We start from the raw sequence: 25,738 nt of genomic DNA, 5'->3' as shown, positions 1-25,738 counted from the left end.
CCTCTCCCTGAAGGGGAATTGATTTCTCCCATAACATTTTTAAAAAAGATTTTATTTATTATGTGAGAAAGTGTACACAATAGAGAGCAAGAGCGAGCACCAGGGAGGAGTAGAGGGGAAGCTGAGCAGGGAGCCCAACACAGGGTTCGATCCCAGGACCCCAGGATCATGACCTGAGACATGGGGTTCGATCCCAGGACCCCAGGATCATGACCTGAGACATGGGGCTTGATCCCAGGACCCCAGGATCATGACCTGAGACATGGGGTTCGATCCCAGGACCCCAGGTTTGTGACCTGAGACACGGGGTTTGATCCCAGGACCCCAGGATCGTGACCTGAGACACGGGTTTCGATCCCAGGACCCCAGGATCATGACCTGAGCCAAAGGCAGACATTTATCGGACTGAGCCACCCAGGCGCCCTCCCCCATCATGCTTTATTCCTACCTCTCTGATAGCCTGTTTGCTTGTTCAGCTGGGCTGCTACCCCGTAGGCACGTGGAGGCAGACTCTGGGTCTGATTCATCTGTGAATGTCCAGAGCAAACACAGTGCCTGTCACCATGATCTGTTCAACTGAATTAAATCTCATTAAAGAGGCAAGACAAACATGAAAAATCACATTCCCCCACCCCCTCCGATGTGCTGCCTCCACCACAGTTGCAGAGCTGAGGGTGGGGGCGGGCGGGAGGTAAAATTGCAAATTCTGTAAGTTCCCCTTTCTGCTGATGCTTGAAAAATTATCTTTCTGAGTCAGCATAGGTATTTTGATACTGCCTTGAGATTTTGGGCATGTGTGTGTGTGTGTGTGTGTGTGTGTGTTTAAGTGATGGCTTAAAAACAAGTGCTTTCACATTTACCATCAAACTGATGGTGTTGGGAGGGAAAATAATCATCCTGAGAACCACTTAGTACTTCATCTGTTACATTTCTTTTTTTTTAAGATGTTATTTATTTATTTATGAGAGACACAGAGAGAGAGGGGCAGAGACACAGGCAGAGGGGGAAGCAGGCTCCATGCAGGGAGCCCGACGTGGGACTCGATCCGGGACCCCAGGATCACGACCTGGGCTGAAGGCAGATGCTCAACCACTGAGCCCCCAGGTGGCCCCATCTGTTACACTTCTAGCTCATCTGACGACACACATAAGGAATTCCCCAGTCCCTGCCTCTCCCTCAGCAGGTGGGAGCGCATCCAGCTCAGGCCTGGGCCGGTCCCCGTAAGGAGGTCCTCAAGCGGCTGGCACCCCTCAGAGGGTCCAGAAGCCAGGCAGTGATGAGGGCTAGACCTTTGGTTGTACTGAATTCCCTTCTCCCAACAGGCCACTTGGCACAGAAGCAAGCAGAACCTCCAAGCGAGAGCCAGCCTTCCCATAAGATCCTGCTGCTAGGACTTCGTTCTAAACCTCACGTGCACACCATCCCGTCAAGTGACAAAGTGTCACTGCCGAGCAAACTGAGGACTGTGTGGGAGGGAAGGCCCATAGGACAGGCTGGGAAAGGAATGGGGTGCTGTTGAGGGTTGAAGATTGTCCCCCCAAATTTATGTCCACCTGGAACCTCAGAATGTGATCGTATTTGGAACTGGGGTTTTTGTGGATGTAAAAAGATGAGGTCACAAAACAGGAAGGATTCTTCCCTAGAGCCTTCAGAGGGAGCATGGCCCTGGGGACACCTTGATTTCCAGCCTGTGGCCTCTAGATCCCAGAAAATAATGTGTGTTTTTCTAAGTCACCCGGTTGGTGATCATTTGTCTCTGTAGCTCCAGGAAGCGAACACGGTTGCCAACAGTGTGTGCAGGGATATGTCAGGAAGAAAAATGTCTGTTTTTCCATTTCTGCCTCCTGGGTCCACTTCCAAAGTAGCTCAGGAGACCGGGGTCGCCTCAAGGGTGAGGTGAAGATGGCCATAAGGGTTGTGGAGAAGAAAGCAAACAGATGGAAAGAAAAAGGTGTCTGTTCTTATTTTTGTCGAGGCAGGACAAGAATTTTTAGTTGGGTTTTGTTGAGAGAGGGGTTTTTCTAAACTCCTTTCCTCTTATTAGGCCAGGGAGCCTTATGTCTGCACGATCAGTGGGAGTGCGTGAGGGTCTCGACAAGAGTACACTGCCCTTGGCAAGGGCCCTTGGAGATGCTGGGACAAACAAAGCTGACAGAGTCAGGGTCTCGAGGGGCACATCATCCAGGCTTCACGTCTCCTGGAGTCAGGATCGGGCTAGCACGAGCTAGGGAAACAGCGAGAACAGATCTTTCCCCTGCTTCCACTCTGGGACACGGGGAGTAGCCCACCACCCACCTACCAGCGTGGACGACTCAGACGCCAGCTCCCACCTGGCCCAATAGAACCAAGGGCCCGGGCATCCTTAAAGGGATGGTCAAGTGATTGGCTCAGAGACAGGCCTAGGCAGAGAGAAAGCTGTGACTCCCACACAGCCCTCAAATATGTGATTGAGAGCTCAAGAGGAAGACAAGGTCAGTTCCAGGGGAAAAAAAATAATAATACAGGGCTTGCATTTCCTCGTGCCTATGGGAAGAAATATATGAATTTGCAAGCCGTCATCAGTGCAAATATCAGCTCAGCATATTTTCTGCTCTCCTGGTTCAAATCACTGCATTGAACCCCAGACATTGTCTTTCTTTCTTGGGTCTCCCAATATTGCCCTAACAACTTCAGCTTCCCGAAACTTCTCTCTGAATCATTCTGTTTCCTCCCCGCTACAAGGGGAGAGGTGATTTTGACGGCTCTGTGAATTTCTGGTCCTATCACCACATTCCTCTTTGCCCTCCACCCAGCCTTTGATTGCCTTCATCTTCACAGTGCGGAGGCTTTCAACCTGACCCTTCCAGCGCACGGTGTAACTGTACAACTCTGTGTCTGTGGCACGTGGGCGTGGCCCCCTTCGGTGCCTGGTGCCCACTGGTGCACACGTACCGATGTCTTCCCAGCAGCCTGCATTTGGAACCTCAGTCACTCATGGTAGAAACAAGAGGTGCTTCTTGCTCTCTGCTCTCTCTCTCTCCTCAAAAAAAAGCAGTTGGCAAAAAAAAAAAAAAAAAAAAAGGCAGCTGGCTTCGGTTTAGATCAAAAAAAGACTGAGGCCGAGCAAGCAACAAATGATTAGAGACAAAGAAGACTTAAATTTTAGAAGAATATATATATTAACCAAAGCACAGACCCCTCGAGCAACTTTTCAGGTAGCAAATCATCTCAACAGAGACTGAAAAGAGAACCCTACTCCGAAGAGGCAAAATTTTCCTGCCTGTGTTGGCAAAGAAGCACTGGTCCAAGAACAAATTTGATGGATTTCACTCATTCGGCCTATTTTTTGAGCACCTGCTGGGTGCCTTGCACCAAGGTGAATAAGACGCCCTAGGAAATTTTGCTTCTCCTGCTGAACGAGGTTGTCTCTGAATCTAATCGGGGAGCTGTATTGCCTGCTGGGTCTCTATACCATCCTTCTAGAACTGAACTTTCTGGAGGGACATTCTTGAACCAGAAGCCAAACGTGAGCATAGAGCTATCCTGCTGCTTACTATAAGAGACAGATGGAAGGGAAGGGACTCTTCAGGCCCCAGGCTTGCATTTTCTCATTTTTGGCAATGATCATCCAAGACAAATGACCTTCCCATATTTACGTTTATATTCAGATTTTCCAAGCGCCAAATGCCGTCACTGGTGTGCATCACGAAGCCACGCTGAACAGGCAGGGTAGGAGCGTAGTAACCGTGACAGGTATTTCCTGTTTCTAAAGTTGACAAGAACTTGCTTTGTACCATGTATTATTGTCGGTGGAGTACAGTAATTGCTACTACGCTGGTTTTGATTTTGCTCACAAATTCTAGAAACTGTGAAGAGAGAGACTGATTTGAAAATGCGCTCCTAGAACCTGACTAAGGGTTAATCCCCCCCTGTTATCCAACCTGAAATCTACTTAGAAGTTTCAGGCTGTGGGAAGTAAACCCCACAACTCACCCCCAGCTCCAGACCCAGGGCAGGAATTCAGTCCGTGGCCCCGTGGGCTCCGAGGAGGAGATCGCTGGGCTCCAGGGGGCCTGGAAGCCCCTGAAATGATTTGCAAAGTTGTGTAGGTAAAACAAGATTTTGGGGAAGAGCCCACAACTTTTCTCAACTATAAAAAGGCTGAGCAGATTTGGGGACTGACAGCCCCTGACCCGAAGGCTTTCATTGGCTTGGACTAGGCCTGGGAGGCTCTGGAGCTCTGCAGGGTGGGGATCGGGAGCCGTCCGCAGGTGCAGTGCAGCCTGCTGGATGCACGAGGCCTTCACAGCAGGGAGGGAGAGGCAGCAGCTTGGGGGGGGGGGCAGGACGAGAATGAGGACATGGGGCCCCACCATGCCCAGCCCACCCTCTCCTTCCTGGCCTTCTCTGGGGTCCCCACAGGCTCCTTCTGGGCCGGGTACGTGGGTATGATGACAGGCTGCATCTTTCTCTCTAATAGTTCTAGTTCATAGAGAGGATTGGGTCTGGAAGCCTCAGGATTCCAAGAGAAATCCGCTCCAAGGAGGAGGTGAGCTTTAAGGCCCATTCCAGTGTTTGTGTTGGTTACATGGCAGCGGGACACAGAACACCAGGGCCGTCGAGGCCAAGAGATGCTCTGCAGCCTCTCACTTTCCTGCGGAAGAAATAGCCTCCGAGAGCCCTGGTGACTTCTCCAAAGCCACTTTCCACGGCGCAGCAGCTCCAGGACCAGAGCCCTGGGGTTCCTGAGGCTCACTCCTCAACCTACCACCGATTCCGCTTTCCTGGAACCTACTGGTCCAATCCCAGTCTCTCCAAGACAGCCCTGGGTGGCGCAGCGGTTTGGCGCCTGCCTTTGGCCCAGGGCGCGATCCGGGAGACCCTGGAGACCCTGGATCGAATCCCACGTCGGGCTCCCGGTGCATGGAGCCTGCTTCTTCCTCTGCCTGTGTCTCTGCCTCTCTCTCTCTCTCTGTGTGACTATCATAAATAAATAAAAATTAAAAAAAAAAAAAACCAAAAAAAACAAGACAGCAGCAAACCAAGAGACTACTCAGCAAAGGAATCCGAGAAAAATCGCCGGCCTTCCCAATTCTGTTTTCCTTATGTTTGCGTATCTCCCCGCCAACTTCCCCATGCACACGGGGAAGGATGAAGGCTGCTTTTCGGACCCATTGGGTGCATGCCATCTAGGTCCTCTCGTGTGCTGGGGTAGCTGGTATATTTGTCCTTAACTTTATACAACCCAAAGTCCCACTGGTGGGCTTTGCTATGGCATTTTACAGACATTAGCTACATCAACATACGTAAAGCACTTAGAATAGTATCTGCCCCCCCACCCCCCGTGAAGGGCTACACTGGGTTTAGGGATTGGTAGTAGTAATGGCACTTGCCCCCTACTTGCTCCTCTCACAAGCTAACGGTCCTTCCCTGACACCGAGTTTCCAGGCAAAGATTCCACTGACCTCACAAGAGGCCCTCAGCCCCAGGAAAGGACATTTATCCTGGAGACCCAGGCCTCTCCCAATAAGGGATCAAATTGACATTTAACAGACTCTACCACTTTTCCAAGAAATCAGGACGGATTGTAAAGCCAGCTGGCTGAAGATTTCTTGTCTCCTGGGAGAGAGTGGAATGAAGAGGGGCAGGTCAAGTGACAGGGGTGTTCGGGATCAGGTTTCAGGGTGAAGATTTTAGACGAGTGTCCTCCACTTTCTTCTCTGTTATTTTACCCTTCAAAACCTTTAAGTGACGCTCCTTTCTGGGCCACCTGGCAACTCCTAAAAATAAACTCAAGTTCCGAAAATATTCTAGTTTGCCTGGAAGCTTGCATTGGCCGGGCAGCCAGGCGATTTCAGTGTTGCCGCCATAGGTGGTATGGATTTGCTCTATCGGATGACAAATGACTGAATGACGCTGCGGCCTAGTGAGGGCTCAGCAGATATTGAGGAAAGGTGAGCTGTGGGGCGAGGCTGCAGCACCCAGGATGGCTGGGAGTGGGGAAGGTCCTGCCTAAAGATTCCTGGAACCATGGCGGGGGAGGGGGATTGATGATGTGCAGACAACTGGCAAAGAACATGGTGCTATTTATGTCTAGTCCAGATAAGGAAGAAAGAACATTCAAAGAACATTTTAAAAGGAAACAGGAGTTAGAGAAAGAAAATTACAGCCCTTCCCCGCCCCCCCGCCCCCCCCCTCCCCCCAGCCAGAGCACACATCAGGCTCTGGCAGTGTTCCCAGTTAAAGGAAGGATCTAAGTGGCTCGATGCACCCCCCCCCCCCCCCATGGTTGTATTTGGACTTTAGAACCTTGGCCTCTCCTTTGATGATCTATCTTCTCACATTTCCCCATTCTCCCTCCCTCCCTCAACTTCAAGTTCACCTTGCCTCAGGCCCGTTTGATCCCCTGGCATTTGGACCAGTCCCTTGAGTCCCCTTTCCAGGAACCACCCCCCTTGCCCTTTGTGACATTGGCCATCAGACTAATCTTTACCTAAAGCCACCCAAAGCCACCCACATGCCTCCAGAAGGTCTCCAGGGCCAACCTCATATGCCTTTTTCTTCCTCCCCCCGCAGTATATTTTCCTCTCGTATCCATTAGGAGTGCTTTTAGCTGCAGTTAACAGCATAACCAACTACCGGCCTCAGATACAGGATCTTTGCTGTTCACTTGACCAGAAGTCTGGGTAGAAGGTGTCAGCGTTCTTCCAGTGGCTCAAAGATGCCTGCAAGCTCCCGAGTCTGTTCCCTTGTTCTGCTCCACCAGCCCCAGTGTGTTGGCTTTCATTTTTGTGTGACTGCTGCCTCTTGACCAGAAGATGACAACTCAGCCCCAGGTGGCACATTTCCATTACAGGAGGAAGGATGAGGGTAGGCAAGGTACCTGCCATATCTGTGCCTTCTCCAAGGAAAGCAAAGCCTCCTTAGAAGTCCCTTAGCAGAATTCTCCTTGTGTCTCATTAGCAAGAACTGACCCTTGTCCCCATCTAGCAATGGGAGGGTATGTGGTCTTCCAGCTTTTTTGGTTGGAGGTCTCAAGGGAGAAGGCGGCTGGGGTGCTGTTGAGTTAGTCAACCACAGTGCCTACCACATCTGCCACACTCTGCTCAGTAGAGAGGTTTCCTGAGACTTCAGAGAAATGTTCAAGAACTATCTAAAAGTTGATATAAGTAACATAAACATCTGGGGGCGCCTGAGTGGAGGAGTAAGTTAAGCATCTGACTCTTGACTTCAGGTCACGATCTCATGGGTTGTGAAATGGAGCCCCACGTTGGGCTCTGTGCTCAGCGGGGAATCTGCTTGAGGTTCTCTCTCTCCCTCTCCCTCTGTCCCTCTCCCCGTCCCCATCCCACACACACTCTCTTAAAAAAGAGAGAGAGAGAGAGAGAGTGCAACATCTGGTTTTTGTACTGTGGGAATTGCACCCGTGGAGTAGGAGAGGAGGATTCGGTGGTGACCTTGTTTCCTCTCCCAGAGCAGCACTGATAGCTAAAATCCATCCATTTGGCCGTTGGCTCAACTTGTCAAGAATTGTTATTTATCTTTTCCATGTACATCTTGTCTCTTCAGCTGGATTATAAGCTATTTGAGAAGAGGGATCTTATCTCATACCACCTTCTATTGTTAGTGACTCAAATTAGTCTCATGCACTTTGTTGGCATTCAGGACGCTCTCGTTAATGAAGAGGAGTGTAACCTTGCACACCATGGGGTGTGTGAAGAGATGACACACCTTTCCGTGGAATCCATGACAGACATACTTAGGAGGCCAAAGTTTTGCGAAGGCCAACAAATGAAACAATGTGTTTGTAGAGTCAGAGGCATGTCAATAGAAAGGGGATTGGAAAGTGCAGTGCAAGCAGAGGGTAGGTTTTCAAGGCCGGTGCTGCTTTCAAAACAGGTTTGGAAGTGTTACTAAATTCGGTTCAAATGTGTTCACTTGAACCTTGTATTCATTCATATGTTTATTCATTCAGCAAAATTAATGGAACCCCTACTATGGGCTACTAAAGTTCTGGAAACTCAGAAATGAGTAACAGAGTCCTTCCCCTTAGAGCCTGTGAGGAAGCTGACAGATAAACAAGGGGTCATGTTGCAGAACAGGGACCATTACAATCTTCTACCCAAAGTATCTGAGGAGCCCAGAAATGCTGGCTTTCAAATTAAGGGGGAGTTCCCAGCCTTTGGGTGGTGTTTGCTTTAACTTCTCTTGTTAGGAACCTTGAGCTGGAAAGGGCTTTATAGCCAGAAAGACTCAGCTTTGAGGCCTGGTTCTGCCACTGGCTCTGGGACCTTGGGGAGTTTTCTAACCCCTGCACATCAGCGACCTCATGTGTCAGTTCTCAATTTACAGCCTCTCAGTCCTCATGCACCCTTCAATGTAGGCTTACTGGGAACAGAATTTTATTAACCATTTCTCTGAGCTAGTAAGCCCGGTGTAAAGCACTCTCAGCAGAGTGTAAAGTGCTCTCAGCAGAGGGCGCCGGAAAGACACTGCAGGAGGAGGACGATCCTTGGCATTTTGAGCATGGTGTGTGTGTGTGTGTGTGTGTGTGTCCACCCCACAGAACCTGCTCCAACCACAGGGCTCAGAACATGGCCCCTCTGCAGCCTTCTAGCCTTTTCTACTCAGACACCAGAGCTCTGCTGGCCTCCTCTCTGAAGGGCCCCGGTCTGCACCAACATCCAGACTCCCGTGGCCCCAGATATGCAGGGCTGTCACTCCCCCTCCCTACTCCCACCACATGTAGCCCATGCACTCTGAAGGCCCCAGCCTCTGCCCCTGCCAGTGTTTGGACTCCTGCTGCACGCTCACGCACCGGGTGCTGACTGGCTGCTCCCCGCCTGCATGTGGAAGGGCGATCCGTTGCTCACCCAGCAATTCCAGGCCAACCCTGGCCTGGCTAACCCAGTGAACAGCTCTGTCATCTGGTGGCCTGTTTACACCTTCTCCAGCTAGGTCTGAGCACCTCACAAGCTGTCCTTTCTTGGTACTCTCCCTCCCCTTAGAGTACAGTAGGGTTTCCTTGTATCGTACTGTCACCCTTCTACATAGCTAACCATTATTTATATTCAACTTCCTTTACTTGATGTACTGTGTGGTTGCTGTCTCCTGATTGGAGTCAGGCTATTCAGGAAGAGATGATAGCATCAGTATTTCAGATTTACTTGGCCAACCCAATGAAAAAGACTAGCCTCTGCTAATCGGTGTGGCTCAGTTTCTCTTTGTCCTAGCCACTTCTTTCTTTTTGCAGAGAACAAGGCAAACAAAGTTCGGTGGGATTGGAGGGGATGATACGGACAAATGTGTGGTTAGCCTTGGAGGAGGAGACAGAGGGTCAGAGAGGCCCACGACATTACTTGGGGTCATATATACAATACTGCACTGAACTGAACTCAGGGGCCCAGTCCTCGGAGCCCACCCTTCATGCACCACACTGGGCCTCCTTCTGGAGCCTCAGACATTTCCCTTCTTTCCACCTGAATGAGACCAGTTTTCTGACTCACAGAACTTCCTGAGTCCCAGCACTCAGTCGATAATGAGAATAGCCGAGCAGCCAGAGAATCATTTATTGGAGTTCTTTCATAATGACTTCACCGAGAGATCTCCTAAAAGAAAGGCCTGACTCACTTGAAAAGTGTGAGTCTGTGGTTTCCCTCTCTCTCTGAGTCAGCCTCTGAATGACACCCAAGGAGCCTGCCCCTGGAGTCTCAGTCTTGACAAGTACATACTGGGCTGTTAAAGTCTCCACTTTCAGAAAATTCCATTGTTTCAGATCAGATTTATGGGATTTCACATCAGCAGCGCACCTTTGGTGTGGTTTGTTGGACATAATTTCCGAAAAGCCAGCAGTCTTATGTTTCCCCGGTGCTTAGAATAGAACTTGGTACATAGTAGATGCTCAGTAAATGCTTGTCAAGGGGATGAATTTATATGGATTTGCCATACTTTTTTTTTTTTTTTTTTTACATACGTGGGGCTTCACTAGGCTATTTTAAAGTGGGATTTTATTTTAAAAGCAAGAGAGGAGAAGAGAGAGTATACCTTAATAGGAACATGAATGTTTTGGAAACCAAAGCACAATACCATGGATATGCTGATATATTCCAGTGACCAGACTCACTCTGATCAGAACTTATTTGTCCTGTGACTCACCCTCTCCAGAGGCTAGTGTCTGCTAAGTGTCAGCCTCTAACTCTGTTGTTTGGTAAAAGGCAATAATGGGTGGGTAACATGCCGATAAGTAACATAGTGGCTTTTTAACTGGAGCCCTTTGGAAAAAAATTGTCCGGTGCCTGCCAGAGAATTCTACACAAGGCAGCTACTCCATAAATGTCTGTTGGCACTGATGATAATGCAATGATGACAAGATCTTAAAATAAAGGACTGACATAGGCGGTAGAAATTCTGGCCAGGGAAGAAGGCTCAGGAGAGGGTCGCAGTGTTTTGAACTGGACAGTCTTTCTTCATTCCTCAAATCATGACCAGGAAGCTGCTCACATTTTCTATGCTTAATATTTCATTATATTTGTGCTACAGCTCATTAGGAAAAAACTGATCCAAAAAAGAAGATTAAAAGAGGATTCTCTATATGTGTTATAGATGTTCACGGATCGAGGTGAAACCATATACAGCTTAAAACTCCTTGACACTAAAACAAAAACAAAAAACCCACCCTTGTTTCTTATTTCACAGAAGCTATCTTCCTTGTTTTCCTTTTTCTATGTTAATGTGATGGGGATATAGAAATGATTGCCTGGGTACAGTGATGCTTGGGTGGCTCAGTCAATTAAGTGTCTGCCTTCAGCTCAGGTCATAATCACAGGGTTCTGGGATGGAGCCCCAACTTGGGCTCCCTGCTCAGTGGGGAGCCTGCTTCTCCCTCCCCCCGGCCCTTCTCATGCTCTCTCTTGCATGAATAAATAAATAAATAAATAAATAAATAAATAAATAAATAAAATCTTTTTAAAAAGAGAAAGTAAATATATTTTTCTTTTTAGAAACACCAGGATGTGAACCAGTAGTGCCCCCTGCTGTGGTTTAAAAGTCCCTCCCCCCCTTTTTTTAAGTAAGTTTTCCCAATGTCAGGATCTGATGGAAGTCCCCAAGCCCTTAAGATTGAGAGGTCTAATGGGTGACATTGGGTTGAGCTGTCCGAACTGGTGCGTGGTTCATTCAGTCCTTTCAACAGGTGCTTGTGGCACAGCTGCTGGGTGCTAATTGCTATAACAGGCCTTGAACACAACCTAGAATGGGAACTCCTTCTGGATGGGTGGGCATATTGCCCGTGTGTATCTCCATCCCCTGGGACACCCCCTAGTACACAGCAGGCATTCAATAAATGTTTGTTGAGTCGACGAATGGCCCCAGCCCTCTAGAGGTTATAGCGCAGGAAATTATACTAAATTTCTTCTTGTTCATTTAGCACTTGTGTGCCAAGAAGATCAGAATTCAATGAACACCGGGGTAGCTTTAAGGAGAAGATGAGAGGGGAATCACTGGTGGCAGCAGGCAGCCTCAGGTGGGGGGTGCGGTACAGAGGGAGGTGTGGCCATGCTGTTGTCCTGTTTCCCCCTGACAGTACGGAAAGGCATTGACTGCAGGGCCAGAAGACCAAGATTCTCTCGTGTGATTTATGGGAATGGGCCTCAGGACTTGGAGCCACACTGTGCACAGGAACATTCCAGGTCTGCTTTGTCATACCCTGCGGGGCTCGGCCTCCTCCCCTCTGTAAGCCCAATGATCAGTTTCTGCACATTTGAAGGGGGCTGCTCCAAAGCAGGGGTCCTGGGGGCAGAGATGGAGGTACTTGCCAAAATTTAGCAGCAATTCCCCTTTTTGGTGGCTGGGCATAAGTTTGATGTGTGTTGAAAAATCGATGAGCTAAAAGTTTTAAGAGACAAGAATGTGGTCCAAGATCCTATTGCTTCCTTAAACAACAGCTGATGTCCCAGAGCAGCCAGGGTTTACTCCTCACAATGTGAGCTTCCTTCCTTGCTTCTTTTCTCCATCCCTTTTTATCTTTCTATCTGTGTCTCTCTTCCCCTGAATCTTCTACTTCTCAATGGACATGGTCTGCCTGCCACAGGGCATTTGTTTTAAAGTGGAAGAGACCTTCTAGGATTTTATAACCTTCCCAGGGCAGAAATAATTGGCAGTGCTGGTGGCCAGACATAACCCTGTGACTTCGTTAGAGACAGGCTCAAGGGACAGGCCATTCTCTGTTCTTTAGTAACATAATTAACCAGCAAGCCTGTCATATTTTGGGGACAAAGGTTGTTCGTTGTTGCTACCTTACAAGCACTGTATATTTCATTTGTTATGATCATGTGAAACGTACCTTTCTGGAGAGATGCACACAAGCTCTGGTGACTTATTTGATCAAAATAGTTTACATTCAGGGCACCTGGGTGGCTCAATCAGTGAAGCATCTGCCTTTGGCTCAGGTCGTGATCCTGGGGTCCTGGGATCGAGCCCTGCGTTGGGCTCCATTCTTAGCAGGGAGTTTACTTCTCCCTCTGCCTCTGCTTGTGCTCTCTTGCTTGCTCTCTGTCAGATAAATAAGTAAAATCTATCAAAAAAAAGTTTATATTCAATTTATTTCCATCTTTTTTCCTGAGAGAGAGACAAGAAAGCATTAAATGGGGGCGCCTCGGTGGCTCAGTTGGTTAAGTGTCTGCTGTCAGCTTGGGTCACGATCCCAGGGTCCTGGGTTTGAGGCCCACATGAGGAGCCTGCTTCTCTCTCTCTCCCTCTGCTGCTGCCCCTGCTTGTGCTTTCTCTCACTATCTCGAAGAGATAAATAAAATCTTTTTTTTTTTTTTTAGAAATGTTTTAATTTTTTTTTTTATTTATGATAGTCACAGAGAGAGAGAGAGAGGCAGAGACACAGGCAGAGGGAGAAGCAGGCTCCATGCACCGGGGGCCCGACGTGGGATTCGATCCCGGGTCTCCAGGATCGCGCCCTGGGCCAAAGGCAGGTGCCAAACCGCTGTGCCACCCAGGGATCCCCAAATCTTTTTTTTTTTTTAAAGAAAGCATTAAATAATGACCTGGAGTCCCCTGGAACACATAGTTGCTTAAATGAGCCTTTCTCCAGGAGGTCCCTATCAGCTAGAGAGGGTTTGGGGACCAGTGTTTAGAGTTTAGTCATTTCCACTACTTCTCTGAGTCCATCATTACAGTCAAGGATTAACATTCTTGGGTTTGCAGTGATGCCCAATTGTGGGCTTTCCTCGGAACAAGTCTATTCATATCACTTTCATCTTCCTAGGTGCAAAATCAGGAAATGCTCAGGGAGAGGGACTCTCTCAGCCAGTTGCCTGCTTTCTCAGAGCCTGCTGGGGAGCTGTCTGCATTTGCTGGGACCACAATAAATCCCTTCCCTGACGTAGGGGGGATCAACGAGGAAGACGCGTCATTGGCCCAATACCTGGAACTGGAGAGCTGTCCTCGATGCCCACAGCATGGAGAAAAGCAAGACAGGAAAGACCACGCACTCGGAGGTTCCTGGAAAGACCCAGGACATGAGCTGAGCATCCCAGATGCCAATCAGGGAAATACATGCCCCTGGGAGCTGTCAGTGCTTTTCCCCCGGGGGGGCAGTGCTGACCCCGGGGAGCCCAAGGCTCTCTCTGCTGCTGCCCCTGAACCCGCAGATACCAGCCCCATCCTGGAAGCCCCATGCCATGGGCCGAGGGTCGTGGAAGCAGCCAGTGTGTTGGAGCATCTTGAAGCATGTGACCAAGGAACATGTGAAACCGTGGATTCTCCTGTTGGAGCCTCAGCTGATAAATACTTGCCTCAGGAAATTTGCTCCCTGGACTTAGAGCTGGCCGAGCGGCCAAGCAAACCCTCTGATTTATGTTCTCCTGATGATGAGACGCCAGGTATTCACTTTCAAACACAAGACTCCGAACTCCCACGGGCTCCATGCGAGAGCAGCAAGGAGCGAAGCCCTGCCATGCCCCCTCTTTTTACCAGTACTTTTACCTGGAACATTTCACAAAAAGTCAGTGAAGGTGGCCCAGGGGAAGATTTAGCAGAGATGGAGAATTCCACCTCCACGTTGGTCTCCGTAGTCCCGGCTGGCCAGGAGAGGCCAAGCCCCGGCGGCCCAGGAGGCTTGGAAAGACAGCCTCTATGTTCTGAGAACAGCTCTTCTGTGCAGCTTCCAGAAGGAGGTGATGAGAGGCCCAGTACCAGTGCCCCAGACACCACAGCCACACCAGCCCGAAATGGTTCGGTTGTAATGTTTCCTCGGGAGAAGCCAATGGCTTTAACTGCTAATCTCGAGTGTCTTCAAGTGACCAGGGAGAGTGGGGACACATCGACAGTCACCATGGCCACCAAAGTCCACCCAGCCAAATACCTCCCTGTTTCCATTGCTGAGAACCGTCACACAGATGGTCCTGAGGAGAGTTCACCTCCAGCACCAGACAAAAATATTCGCCAGCTTCCTTCCAATGCACAGTTGGGTCATACTTTAAATGATTCCACAACCGATTCTCTAGAAGAGCCCTTTTGCATGGCTCCCGGTGGACCAGGAGCCCACGTCCATGTTCCCCAGCGCCCAGAGGTGGAGGGCTTCGGTAGCAGTTCCCCTCTTCAGGCTGATAACCATTCTGGAGATAAGAGCCTGACTGTGGACACAGCAGACAGTAGGAGCCTTGAAGAGAATTTCCAAGACAAAGGAAGTGAAACAACACAGAGGATCCAGCAGGAGAGCTTACCCCAACGGGGTTCTCCTCCTGAAGATGATTGCCGAGAAAGTTGGCCCACGGCATCTGTTGCACAAGGGGAAATAGACTTAGTGTCCTTGGACCACTTATCAGCAACCTCCAGGGAGGAGAAGGAACAGAGCTCAGGCCCGGGGACTAGCATTTGCAAGGTGGGTGAAGCCACCGTGGAAGATGGGGGTCAGGCTCCACACCACATTCTGCCTCTGTCTACTCTCCCCCTGGAAGAGTCTAGAGGGAGCGGGCCAGGATTTTGGAAAACAGGCAGCAAGCTGAAGATTATAACTCTGGAAGCTTCCATTCCAGAAGTTTGGCCACCAAGACAACAGACTGGTCCTGAGTACAAGGAGTTGGAAGCTGGTCCCACAATTCCCGACAGGGTCCGGGCTGCGTCTGACGTTCTCAAGGCTCACGGCCCTCAGGCCGAGTCTGGCTCAGCCCTTGCTAAAAACAGAGAAACTTATGAGACCAGAAGACCAGTCAGCCGTGCATACTGGAGTAGTCTTTCTCCCAAGTATTTGAACCAACCCAGACTCCTAGAGTCATCTGTGGATCCTGTAGACAAAAAGGAAATGTATGACACAGATGTGCCATCAGAGGCTTCCAAAAGCGGAAAGAGGGAAAATGTTGACACTGTGAGTCGAAACCAAGAGGAAAGCCAAATCAAGGTGGATCATGCTGCCTTCTTTAAACAGTTTCTGACCCGCTCTAAGGTTGTAGAGTCCTCCGTAGATCCCACGGACGAAGCAGGCGTGACGGCGGGCGCAGGGGCTGAGACAGCAGGGCCTTCGGCATCCACGCCGGCTGCCACAGGGGAGGAGGCTAAGCGGAGTGATGGGCACACGGGCCAGAGCCTGGAAGTCCAGCCTGCCAACTGGCAAGACCCAAGTCCTGACGAAGGTGGGGAAAGCCTTGCACGCCGACGCAGAAAAAGCCAAATACAAGACGGCAGCGAGCGGAGCTCGGGGGAGGCTGAGCAAGGCAAAAACAACACAGCAGAATCCGTTTCTCCCACTGCACCTCTTTCTCATGGCCCCGCAGTGATAACTCACGCATCTGTTGGAGTGGACACTCACAACTCCTCAGGTCCAAGTCATGACGTCCCTGAGAACGAGCTCGTCGTTGAGCCCAGAAACCGCCAATATCCATTTTCTGACTCAAAGGAGAGAGGAGCCTTTGAGAGTGAGTGTGGGAAACATGCACCCTCTTCCAGCAGTCTCACTCCGTTGCCTTTTACCTCATCTAAGGAAAACATCACAAACTTTTCAAAAAGCCACAAAATCTGGGAAATGGAAGAGCCCTGCACCGGGGAGACCAGGCCTGCAAGCGCAGCCGGCTGCCCGGCCGTGACCTTGGCATCCATTGCAGGTGAACGTGCAGCAGAGAAAGCTGCCGAGACCCTGCAGTCCCCATGTCCACAGGGCTCCCCCCTGGACAGTGGGCGAGACCCAAGGGAGGAGAAGCTCGGGCGCCTGGCGGCCCAGACCCTCCGACGCCCAGAGGCCCCACCAGCGGGGAGTGGCTGCCAGGAGGTCCAGAAGCCAGAATCCTCCGCGAGTGGACATTTAGCAGAGGGGGTGAAGAAGAAAATCCTGTCCAGGGTGGCCGCCCTGAGGCTGCGACTGGAAGAGAAGGAGAACGTCAGAAGGAGTTCAGGCTTTCTCAAAAGGATTCCTAACCTTGAAACATTGGCATCGTGTGCAGAGGAGAAGCAAGATGCAAAAAAACCACCTTGCAAAAGAGAAGGAAAAGGTGAGGCTCTGTTGCTTTCTGTGGTTAAGTTTGGGTTTGCAAACCAGATGACCGACTGGTGCCTGTGTCCTTCCAAGTCCTCCTGCGGTTAAGGTGAGTGTCCCCTGGGTAAGTGCGGGTGGAGATACTACGGCAGCGACCGAGGGGCTTGGCACGCAGGCCGTGCTTCTCAAGCTTCTCTGGCCTCTGAATCACCTGGAAGGCTCGTTGGAATGCAGATTGCCAGGCTCCCACCCCCAGAGCTTCGGGTTCACGGGGCGAGCCGGGGAAGCGTGTTTCCAACAAGTTCCCCAGGTGATCTGGAGACAGAACCACTGGAAGGGGCCGCCTGGAGGTAGGTTTCATCGAGGGAGCGTGATTAAGATGACTTTCTGCTTAATTATCCTGTAAAAAAATATTTTACAAAGATAAACAGAAGCATTAATCAGTGCAGCTAATTAGTATAATTAAACAGACCACACGCTAAGCAGGATTTACAGAAATAAACATTTAGGTACAATTTGGGACTCTCTTCTTTAATTGGTGATTTTCATTAAAAACTGCTTAATGGAAACTTGGGGTTTCTTCCAAATTTGAGCATAAGATTTCTTTTCAACTCACCCTCCTCTTTTGTTGAGTCTAAAGTGCCCAGGGGTCTCTGGTCCAGGTTTCTGACTGCGTGAGTCTCAGGGCCCTTGTGACTTGCAGTCACTTCTGCTTTGCCGGGGCGGTGGGGGGGGGGGTGTCACGTCCGCCCCAACCTCCATCCCTGAGCCTGAATGTTGGCCTCTTTTATTTCAGAGCTTTTCTTTCCCTTCTCATGGGTAGGAGGAGTCAAAAGAGAAGACACTACATACAGCAAGGTGATGCCCTCTGCGTGCGCAGGAGCCCAACGGGGGCCCCTTTAACCTGGAGCGAGGGCTTTGCTCCTCCCGCACCGTTTTCAGACTTCCACACCGGTTCTCCTTATTCCTCATGCACACCACTGGCCCTCAGCCCCTGCTGCACGCAGGACTCGATACAAAACTCCCTTCTGAAAGTTTGGGGGCATCCAGCCAAATTTCTAATATACATATTATATATAATATGTATATTAGAAATGTGTGCAAAAAAATTAAAAATCTTTAAAAATATTGCTTCATTCTCTTTCAATGTTAGAAACATATATGTGTGTGTGTCTAGTATGTATATATATATACTAGAAAGAGAATGAAGCAATATTTTAAAAGATTTTTAATTTAATTTTTTGCACACATTTCTAATATATATTATATATATTATAATTATAATATATATTATACTCTTTCAATGTTGGAAACATATATATATGCGTGTGTGTGTCTAGTATGATATATATATATATACTAGAAAGAGAATGAAGCAGTATTTTAAAAGATTCCTAAAGTGGTCTCAGCCCAAAGGGAAAGGTCCATCTGGAATCCTTGTCCATGGTTATCCGAGGGACCGTAGGAGCAAGGACTCTCCAGGAAAGCACAGGTGGTGGAGTTTGCACGGGGTGTCTGTTCGGCCTCCTCGAGGACAGCGCTCTGGAGGGGGGTGCCCTCACACAGAGACCCCACAGGGAAGGAGTGAGTATGTGGGGGGTGGTTGGAGGGCGACTCAGGACTCCACTAATAAAGCTGAGTAACCTTTCCTGGGTTCAAAGCTTTGTTTTCACCAGGGACTGCTCTAGCCTTTCTCCTCAACACTTGGCCAGAATATGCACAGAAGAAAAACCTAGCCACACTCCCAGGGCTTCCTTCTAGCTCCTTCATCTCCGTTCCCCTCTTTGTCCCACACTAACAGGGGTATCTTTCTACAGCCTCTTGTCCAAGACCCGCATTTCATTCTGCTGCCCATTGTATGCCCTTCCCATTGTCCCCCCAACTTTCTGTGTTCAGAACTTAGAATGGGCGGCGGACAGGGTTGGCAGCCTCAGGAACGTTTAGGTATCCACAGATCATCGTGAGGACTGCCACCACATAGTGCTGGAAGGGCCAGGAGCAGGAGGCAGGCTGAGTCAAGGCTCTGGACCCAGAGTTTGAGGCTGAAGGCCTCGGTGCCCAGCACAGCTAACCCCGTACGGCTGTGTGAACTGAAACAGGTCTTGCCATCAATAAGCACTTGGTAGATTTTTCTCTCTCTCCCATCATATTGTTAGTATCTCCAGCTGCTTTCTAGTTGACAGGTTTGTTCCCCGAGCCCATTATCCCATGTCCTAGGAAGAAAATAAGCTTCTGAAGGTGCATTCTGGGGCACCTGGGTGACTCAGGGGTTGAGCATCTGTTTGGCTCAGGTCAGGATCCCAGGGTCCTGGGATAGAGTTTTGCATCAGGCTCCCCGTGGGGAGCCTGCTTCTCCCTCTGCCTGTGGCTCTACCTCTCTCTCTGTGCCTCTCTCTCATGAATGAATAAGTAAAATCTAAAAATAATAAATAAAAATTAAAAAGGATAAATAAATGTGTCCAAGTGTCTGTTGGCCTCAAGGAGGGACGAGAGGCTACTTCACGGCCAGTGGGACCGGAGGTAAGGGGGCAGACAAAGCATCAGTATTGAGGACTCCCGGGTTGACAGTGGATTAGGTGATGCTTTGGGTTACCACGGCTGCGGAGTTGGGGAACTTGGTCTATAGAAGACTGACACCACGTTTGCAGTAACCTCAGTGCCACACCATTCAGCCCACCAGTGGGGTCGGCCCCCCCTTGTCCTGCTCTAGCGTCAGTGCTGCTGCCCAGGGGCTGCCCTGAGGAATGGCACGTTTACCAGGCCGAGGTGCTCCCACCCCTGATTTATAAAGGTGGTATTCAAAGAGCACAGCTAACCCCCTGGGAATGGTTTCCTGCTGGCTCGTATTTCATTCTGGAAGACACTTCTCTCCTGCTAATGAAGTTGGTATCAGACACCACCGCAATCCATTAGGTTCTCTTCAGCGAAGGCAGCCAATTAGGGGAAAGATGGAGGGATATTATTCATAAAAAACTTACTGATGAGTTGCCTTTCGTGTCTGGGGCTGACCCACAATTACTTGGACACTCTGGATTTTATTCTGCTCCCTAATCCCCAGCTCTGACTTCGACCTGGACCATCTGGTGATCATTTAAAAGCATCCCTAATAGGCCCAGGTTTTATAGACGACGTATCCACAGTCCCCTGCCCTTTTCTTTAAAAAAAAAAAAAAGAAGAAGAAGGAGAAGAACTCTCTCATATTCTTTTCCACTTTGTGCATTATAGATCTCACTCGGGGAGTTTTAAGTAATGAAAAATGAGATTTTTCTGTTAGATTGATTTGTTCATTCTCTGTTAGGCCCGCCACACCTGCCCTCAGACACTTGGTTTCTTCATCTATAAATTGAGGGTAATAATTATTATTATCCCTATTCTTGGAATGAAACGTGATGGAATGGGGAAGACTTTTCCCCATTTGTGAGGCTTGTCACGACTGTCGTAAGGATACTGACCTGCAAATCTCTCGTTTCCAGCTCCGATATTACTGAAAAAGATCCAAGCTGAGATGTACCCTGACCTCTCCGGGAATGTAAAATTAAGCTGCCAGTTTGCGGAAATTCATGAAGATTCGACTATCTGGTGGACAAAAGATTCAAAGGCAATAGCCCAAGTGCAGAGAAGGTGCGATATTTGCCGGTCACTTTTCACAGCTGTTGCTTGTTTCACAACGTAGTTCTAAAAGGAAAGAATAATAGGAAGTAAAAAGGAAAGCTGAAGCCGAAACCCCACACCCAAAGTATCCAAGACGAGTAAGTAAGCAAAGACAGGTGTCCAGGCCAGACAGGCAGTGGAGGGTTCCTACCTGGGGCCCTACTCTCCCGGAGTTTTCTGGCCTCGGGAAGCCAGGAAGCCTTTCAATGTTTTTGTTGTTGTTGTTGTTTTGTTTTTGTTTTTTTTTTTTGTTGTTGTTTGTTTGTTTTGAGCTTTTATACTTGATCATGATGTTTTTAGAATCAGGATCAGGTCAGATCATCTTCTAGGCTGAGGCTCCATGGTCCCAAGATTACAGAGCTCTCTTCTGTACGTCTGTGAATTTGGCCATGTTTTCTGTTTAAATTCCTGTAAGCCTGGCAAGTTTCAATGCCAAGAAGGTGAATCCAAAGGGAAAAAAAATCAATCCAGGAGGTAATAAAAAGTGGCAGCTTGGAGGGTGATAAGCAGCCATTTCTGAGATGGAAAAATCCGTTTATTTCTGGGGCCCTGGGATGTAAGAGGAGAGTGGGGGGGTGGGGGAAGAGAGGAGAGTGCGAATCCTTGCCCAGAATACTGGTGTGGAATGAGCCTGATGCATGGCTTCTGTGACCTTGGGCTTCACCGGACACACTTGAGGGGACGTGGCTCATTCTCAAACACATCACTTGGTTCAGGGAAAACCACTATAACTCAGTCCTCAGATGCATCTTTCTGCCAAAGGAGGTCCCCCCCCCCTTCAGCTCTAAGTCATGGGAGGTGATCCTACCCCCTTCATCTCATTACAAGTAGCCTGAAAAAGCAAGAAAAATCGAAGAGCTTTATGTATAATTAAATGAAACACGTCTGCTTGGAGCATATGTCTGAAAATTATGTCCCAAATGCAACTCCGGCAGATTTGAGCTATAGTTTCTTTTCCCTGACATCACTCCAGGAAAGCTAACTGGATTGTGACGAATGAGAATAAGGCCTTGCTGCCCCAAATGTTGCTATTATCCTGCTTATGTATGGCTTCAGAACAATTGAAATGCAGAAGAAATGGCTTGATTTTTAAATCAAGGCCGCTCCCTAGAGCTTTATAGAAAAGAAGCACTAATTATTCACTTAAAGAACTTTCGAGGATAATTAACCAGTGGGGTTTGTCGCAGTCTTGCTCTGAGCTCAGAATTGGCACCTGAATCTTCTGGGTCCCTTTTCCATTTGAGATGTTTTTAGAAAACCTACCCTCCCTCTGAGCAGCATATGACAGTAGTAGGCTTGCCACGTGCTAGTGACCCCTGGCCAGGCCTTTACGTTCGTTGCGATGTTGGCTTCGTTTCTTCTTGGCAACACTGGCTCAGGTGCACTTATTTGTGTTTTCTCCTGACACTGGAGAATATTTGGGAGTCCTATATCCTATATAGGATTTATATTGCAATAAATAATACTTTTGCAAACAGATACAAAACTGGGTAATATTCAACAGGTAATAAACCTTGAGGGTTGTCTTTTTTCCCAGACAGAACCTATAAGTTGCAAGTTAAAAATGTCTCTGGTGGTGGAGAGCATCTGTTTAAATAGCAAAGTCCCCCACAGGATCATTCTCCCATAATTAAATTCTCCTCGGGTGAGCCCATTAAGCTGTGACATATGAAAGGCAGGAAAAGGCCTCCAAGGTTCTCTATCAAGTATCAGAGAATCAGGGAGTTTCTGGGTCAGAAGAAAGATGTTCACGGGGCAATTCTAGTTCAGCCTGCAGCCTTTCCGGTGGGTCTTGGGGACAGAAATGCTGTGCTGACCAGTAGGCCACAGAGAAAGACACTGCCCCAGCCCTTCTGTGACTCAGTGTTTCCCAGCCCAACAGGAAATCTTCCCCTCATAACTGGACCCGTCCTCTTCCAACCATACATTCAGCTTGTGTTCAGAGGCCACATTGGACAATGTATTATGATTTCATGGATTTGTTTTAAGCCATTGGTGCAGGAAACATGGGTAAATCAGAGACTTGATGCCCCTTGAAAAAGCAACCGATAGTGAATACTCTGTTGAATGAGACATTGAGACAGAGTCAAGAAGACAAGTGGAAGGTGGGGTTGAACTGTGAAATGATCCAAAACTGAAACAGACCCTGCACACACACACACACACACACACACACACACCTGGTGAATGTTTAACCACATTCATTACACAGAACAAAGCTGCAGCCGTATTTAGTGTAATTTTTGGGCTACAAAGTCAGTTTTTAGTTTGTGACTTTGGAATAAAGATTGGAGCATTAGCCATAATTCCCATTATCCCAGGTGGGGAGGGCGGTGGTCACAAACCACCTGGGGAGGCCGCATAATGAGATCAAGATGAGGACTCCAGACTCAGGCTTTCTTGGTTCAAGTCTCAGCACAACCCTTATCAGCTATGTGACCTTAGGTCATATACTTGGTCTCTGTATGCCTCAGTTCCCTCATCTGGGAAGTGGGAATAGTAATACTACTTCTCTCATTAGATTGATCTGTGCGTGACATAAAGTAGACGTGTAAGTCATTAGCACAGTGCCTGGCGCGTACCAAGCGCTCAGTACCCGTTAGCTATCGTCATCGTCATTGTCATCATCACTACCACCGCTGGGTTTTTTGTTCATAGCGCAGTGTCTGGAACTTAATAATGTTGAGTGGGTGGGAGGGCGGATGGATAGACGGTATTGATTCACTAGGGGAGTACCCTATTTAAAAAATGCCCTCAGCCACGTGTCTTTATTTACAGCAGGGACCCCCTTTTTTGTCCCTTATATCCCTTATGGCCCTGTGTTTAGATTTGGGTTTGGAATTTTTAGGTTTCTTTTAAGCACAGGGCACGGGGATTAGTAACATAACTGAGGTGAATTCTGAGCCAGAAACATTAATGACAGCTCCCAGAATTCACATTTCTGGTTCTTTGCTCTCCTAGCAGCAGCCAAACCTCCCAAATGTTTCTTTATTAATATTGTATGTTGGAGTGAGTGAGGATGTTAAACCAAAATTGGACTGATCATCATCCCCTACAGATAAATGAATTATTTAAACAGCCTATCGAGATCTTGTTCTTTAGCCAGCCCCCTGGCCCAAACCATTAGGACAGGGAAGCATGTGTTTCTTTCTCCCTAAATATATTGGAAAAATCCAACCTCAGAACGATGAAGCATTCAAATATTCATGTCTCCTATTGCAGTGCAGGCGACAACTCCACTGTGTCCTTGGCCATCGTTCAAGCTGGTCAGAAGGACCAGGGCATTTATTACTGCTGCCTCAAGAACAGTTATGGAAAGGTGACCACTGAGTTTAACCTGACAGCGGAAGGTAAGCCTCAGATGCTCCGTTTCAGGCGAAAACCATGAGCTGTACCCCCACTCCAGTTCAGAATGCCCATGCCTACTAAAGGCACCCTCTTCTTTGTCTTCTAGTTCTGAAGCAACTCAAGAGTCACCAGGATATTAAAGGTAAGCTAACCCGATTTAGATGTCCAAGGACGTGGGCACTCCACCAAAGCATGTAATAGCTCCTAGGATCAATGGTAGAAGCAGTCTTCCCATCGCCTCTTCTAACCAAGTTGGAGATAGCGAAGGAATGACCGAGAAAATGACCACTCATGAGCTAATTCAAGCTACTTACAAGGCCTGTAGTCAGTGCACGAGGCTACAAATATCCAGAAGTATAGTGTTTATGATCCGACTGTAGCGTGCAGTAGTGAGGGCATGCTGGTGGGGCTTTGGGGTAAGATGTCTTCCTTTAGGCCTCAAATTTGCATCCAGCCTCCCTGCAGGGGGTTGTCAGGCTTTTGTGTCTTACCTTGTAGTTTGACCAACAGAGCAGATTCCAAAGACAGCCAGGTGTGGAGGAGAGTATCTCCATTCGTTTGCATCTTTTTTCTTAAAGAATTTATTTATTTATTCATGAGGACACACAGAGAGAGGCAGAAACACAGGCAGAGGGAGAAGCAGGCTCCCTGTAGGGAGCCTGATGCGGACTCCATCCCAGGACCCTGGGATCACGCCCTGAGCCAAACGCAGATAGAGATGCTCAACCACTGAGCCACCCAGGCGTCCCCATTCATTTGCATCTTAATGAAAATGAAAGATGGGGTTTGGTGCTTCCCTTTGGCGGTTTAGCGCTGGTGTGGCAACAGCGAGACAACTGCTCCTGAACCGTCACTGGGCCACCCACTGAGTACAGCTTGGTGGAGTCCAAGCTTGGTTGGCATGGATTTCCTCTTAGGGAGAACTACCTGTCTCCCTACCCACATGCCCAGCCCCACCCAGTGGTGTGCTGGGAAATGCTTAACGACCTGCCCATTGTTAAGTGAGGGTGGGGAGGCCCTGATTTCTAATTTCTGTGATGTAAATACTCTCACCACAGCCCATTTTAAACTGCCAGTGTGAGGTCGAGAAAACATGGAGCCAGGATGAGATGCACCCCCAGCAGCTCTCAGGAGCTGGAGTGAGCCGGCTGCAGCCCCCTCTGCACGCCTGCCTCACCCTCACCCACGCGACCCCAGCTTTTAGTACCTCATAGGAGCTTTGGTCCTTTAGAGGAGATGTGAGGAAAACTGACAACTTGGTTGGTTTAGTGTCATAAAGAAATTTACCCCATGTGAGGGATTTTTAGATGAACAAACACCTGAAATCCTTGTGAAGAAAAGGCAGTAAATGCAATTATGATGGGGAAGCATCATAGATCATACACCAAGGAGCTGGGATCTTGACTTAGATATGGTCTAACAAATACGCATCAGGGTGTTTATCCAACACAACACATACAGGATCTTTGTAAACCTATTCAAATGTATTTACTATGCAGTGTACTTGTATAATTTTAGATTCTTTTTCCATGTCGGCCCCCATCTCCCCAGAAGTCTAAATATGCAAAAAAGGATGTTTTTCCTCCATAGAGAAAAGAAAACAAAATGATTTTCAGAAGGCTTTCTCTGTTTCATCAGCTTCTTAGCATTGCTTGGCACTCACATTCCAGATACTTGCTATGACCCCGCTTATATTCAGGTTTACATAAACTCATTTTTCTAGGTTTTTACCAGTTAGGAATGAGACCCCAGTGGGGATCAGCTGCTGGCCACCTGGGGGGAAATGGTGCTGCAGGTGTAGTGCTGTGACTCCAACCAGAGGGCTTGGGTCTAGACCCAATGACCTCACCTATTCCCAGTGTCAGACCCCCTCTGACGGGGGGCTCCAGTCTCATGTCTCATGGGACTGGGGAGCCCATACTTCCCTCCCTGTCCCCTTGATCTTTCATGTGAAGAAACCTCAAACAACTTCTTTACCACCTTTCTTATTTGGAGGAGTCCCTCTCACTAAACATTTCATTAGCTGAGTTCTCCAGAGGAGGAACAAATAATATTTTACAAGTTGGTCTCTAATTAAAAAACTAATAAAATCAAGCTTGTGGGAAAGCCCAAAATGAATGATGGTCCAAGTAAAACACAAGCTAGCCCAATTTAATGATAGCACACAGGGCTTTCAAAGAAAAGTCCTAAGATTTATTTTTCTCTCCCTTTCATTGTTCTATCTTTGCTAAGGAGACAATTTTGTTGGAAATTATAGATAGGACTGTTAATCATACCCAATATAGT

At 48.5% G+C, this 25,738-nt stretch overlaps 1 protein-coding gene across 2 annotated transcripts in view; it reads left to right on the top strand.

Moving 5' to 3' along the window:
- ALPK2 (alpha kinase 2) overlaps positions 1 to 25,738 on the top strand; it is a 119,304-nt gene that overhangs the window by 66,222 nt on the left and 27,344 nt on the right. For both annotated transcript variants that reach the window (XM_025997676.2, XM_072757974.1), the window contains 4 exons: positions 13,253 to 16,469; positions 19,927 to 20,074; positions 23,327 to 23,454; positions 23,559 to 23,594. In XM_025997676.2, coding sequence (XP_025853461.2) covers positions 13,253 to 16,469; positions 19,927 to 20,074; positions 23,327 to 23,454; positions 23,559 to 23,594 — 3,529 coding nt within the window. The remainder of the gene's footprint in view (positions 1 to 13,252; positions 16,470 to 19,926; positions 20,075 to 23,326; positions 23,455 to 23,558; positions 23,595 to 25,738) is intronic.

Source organism: Vulpes vulpes, chromosome 5 (genome assembly GCF_048418805.1).
Source record: "Vulpes vulpes isolate BD-2025 chromosome 5, VulVul3, whole genome shotgun sequence".
Taxonomy (NCBI): Eukaryota; Metazoa; Chordata; class Mammalia; order Carnivora; family Canidae; genus Vulpes; species Vulpes vulpes.
Note: the sequence above shows the minus strand (reverse complement) of the source record. Positions and strands in the feature narration are given on the sequence as shown.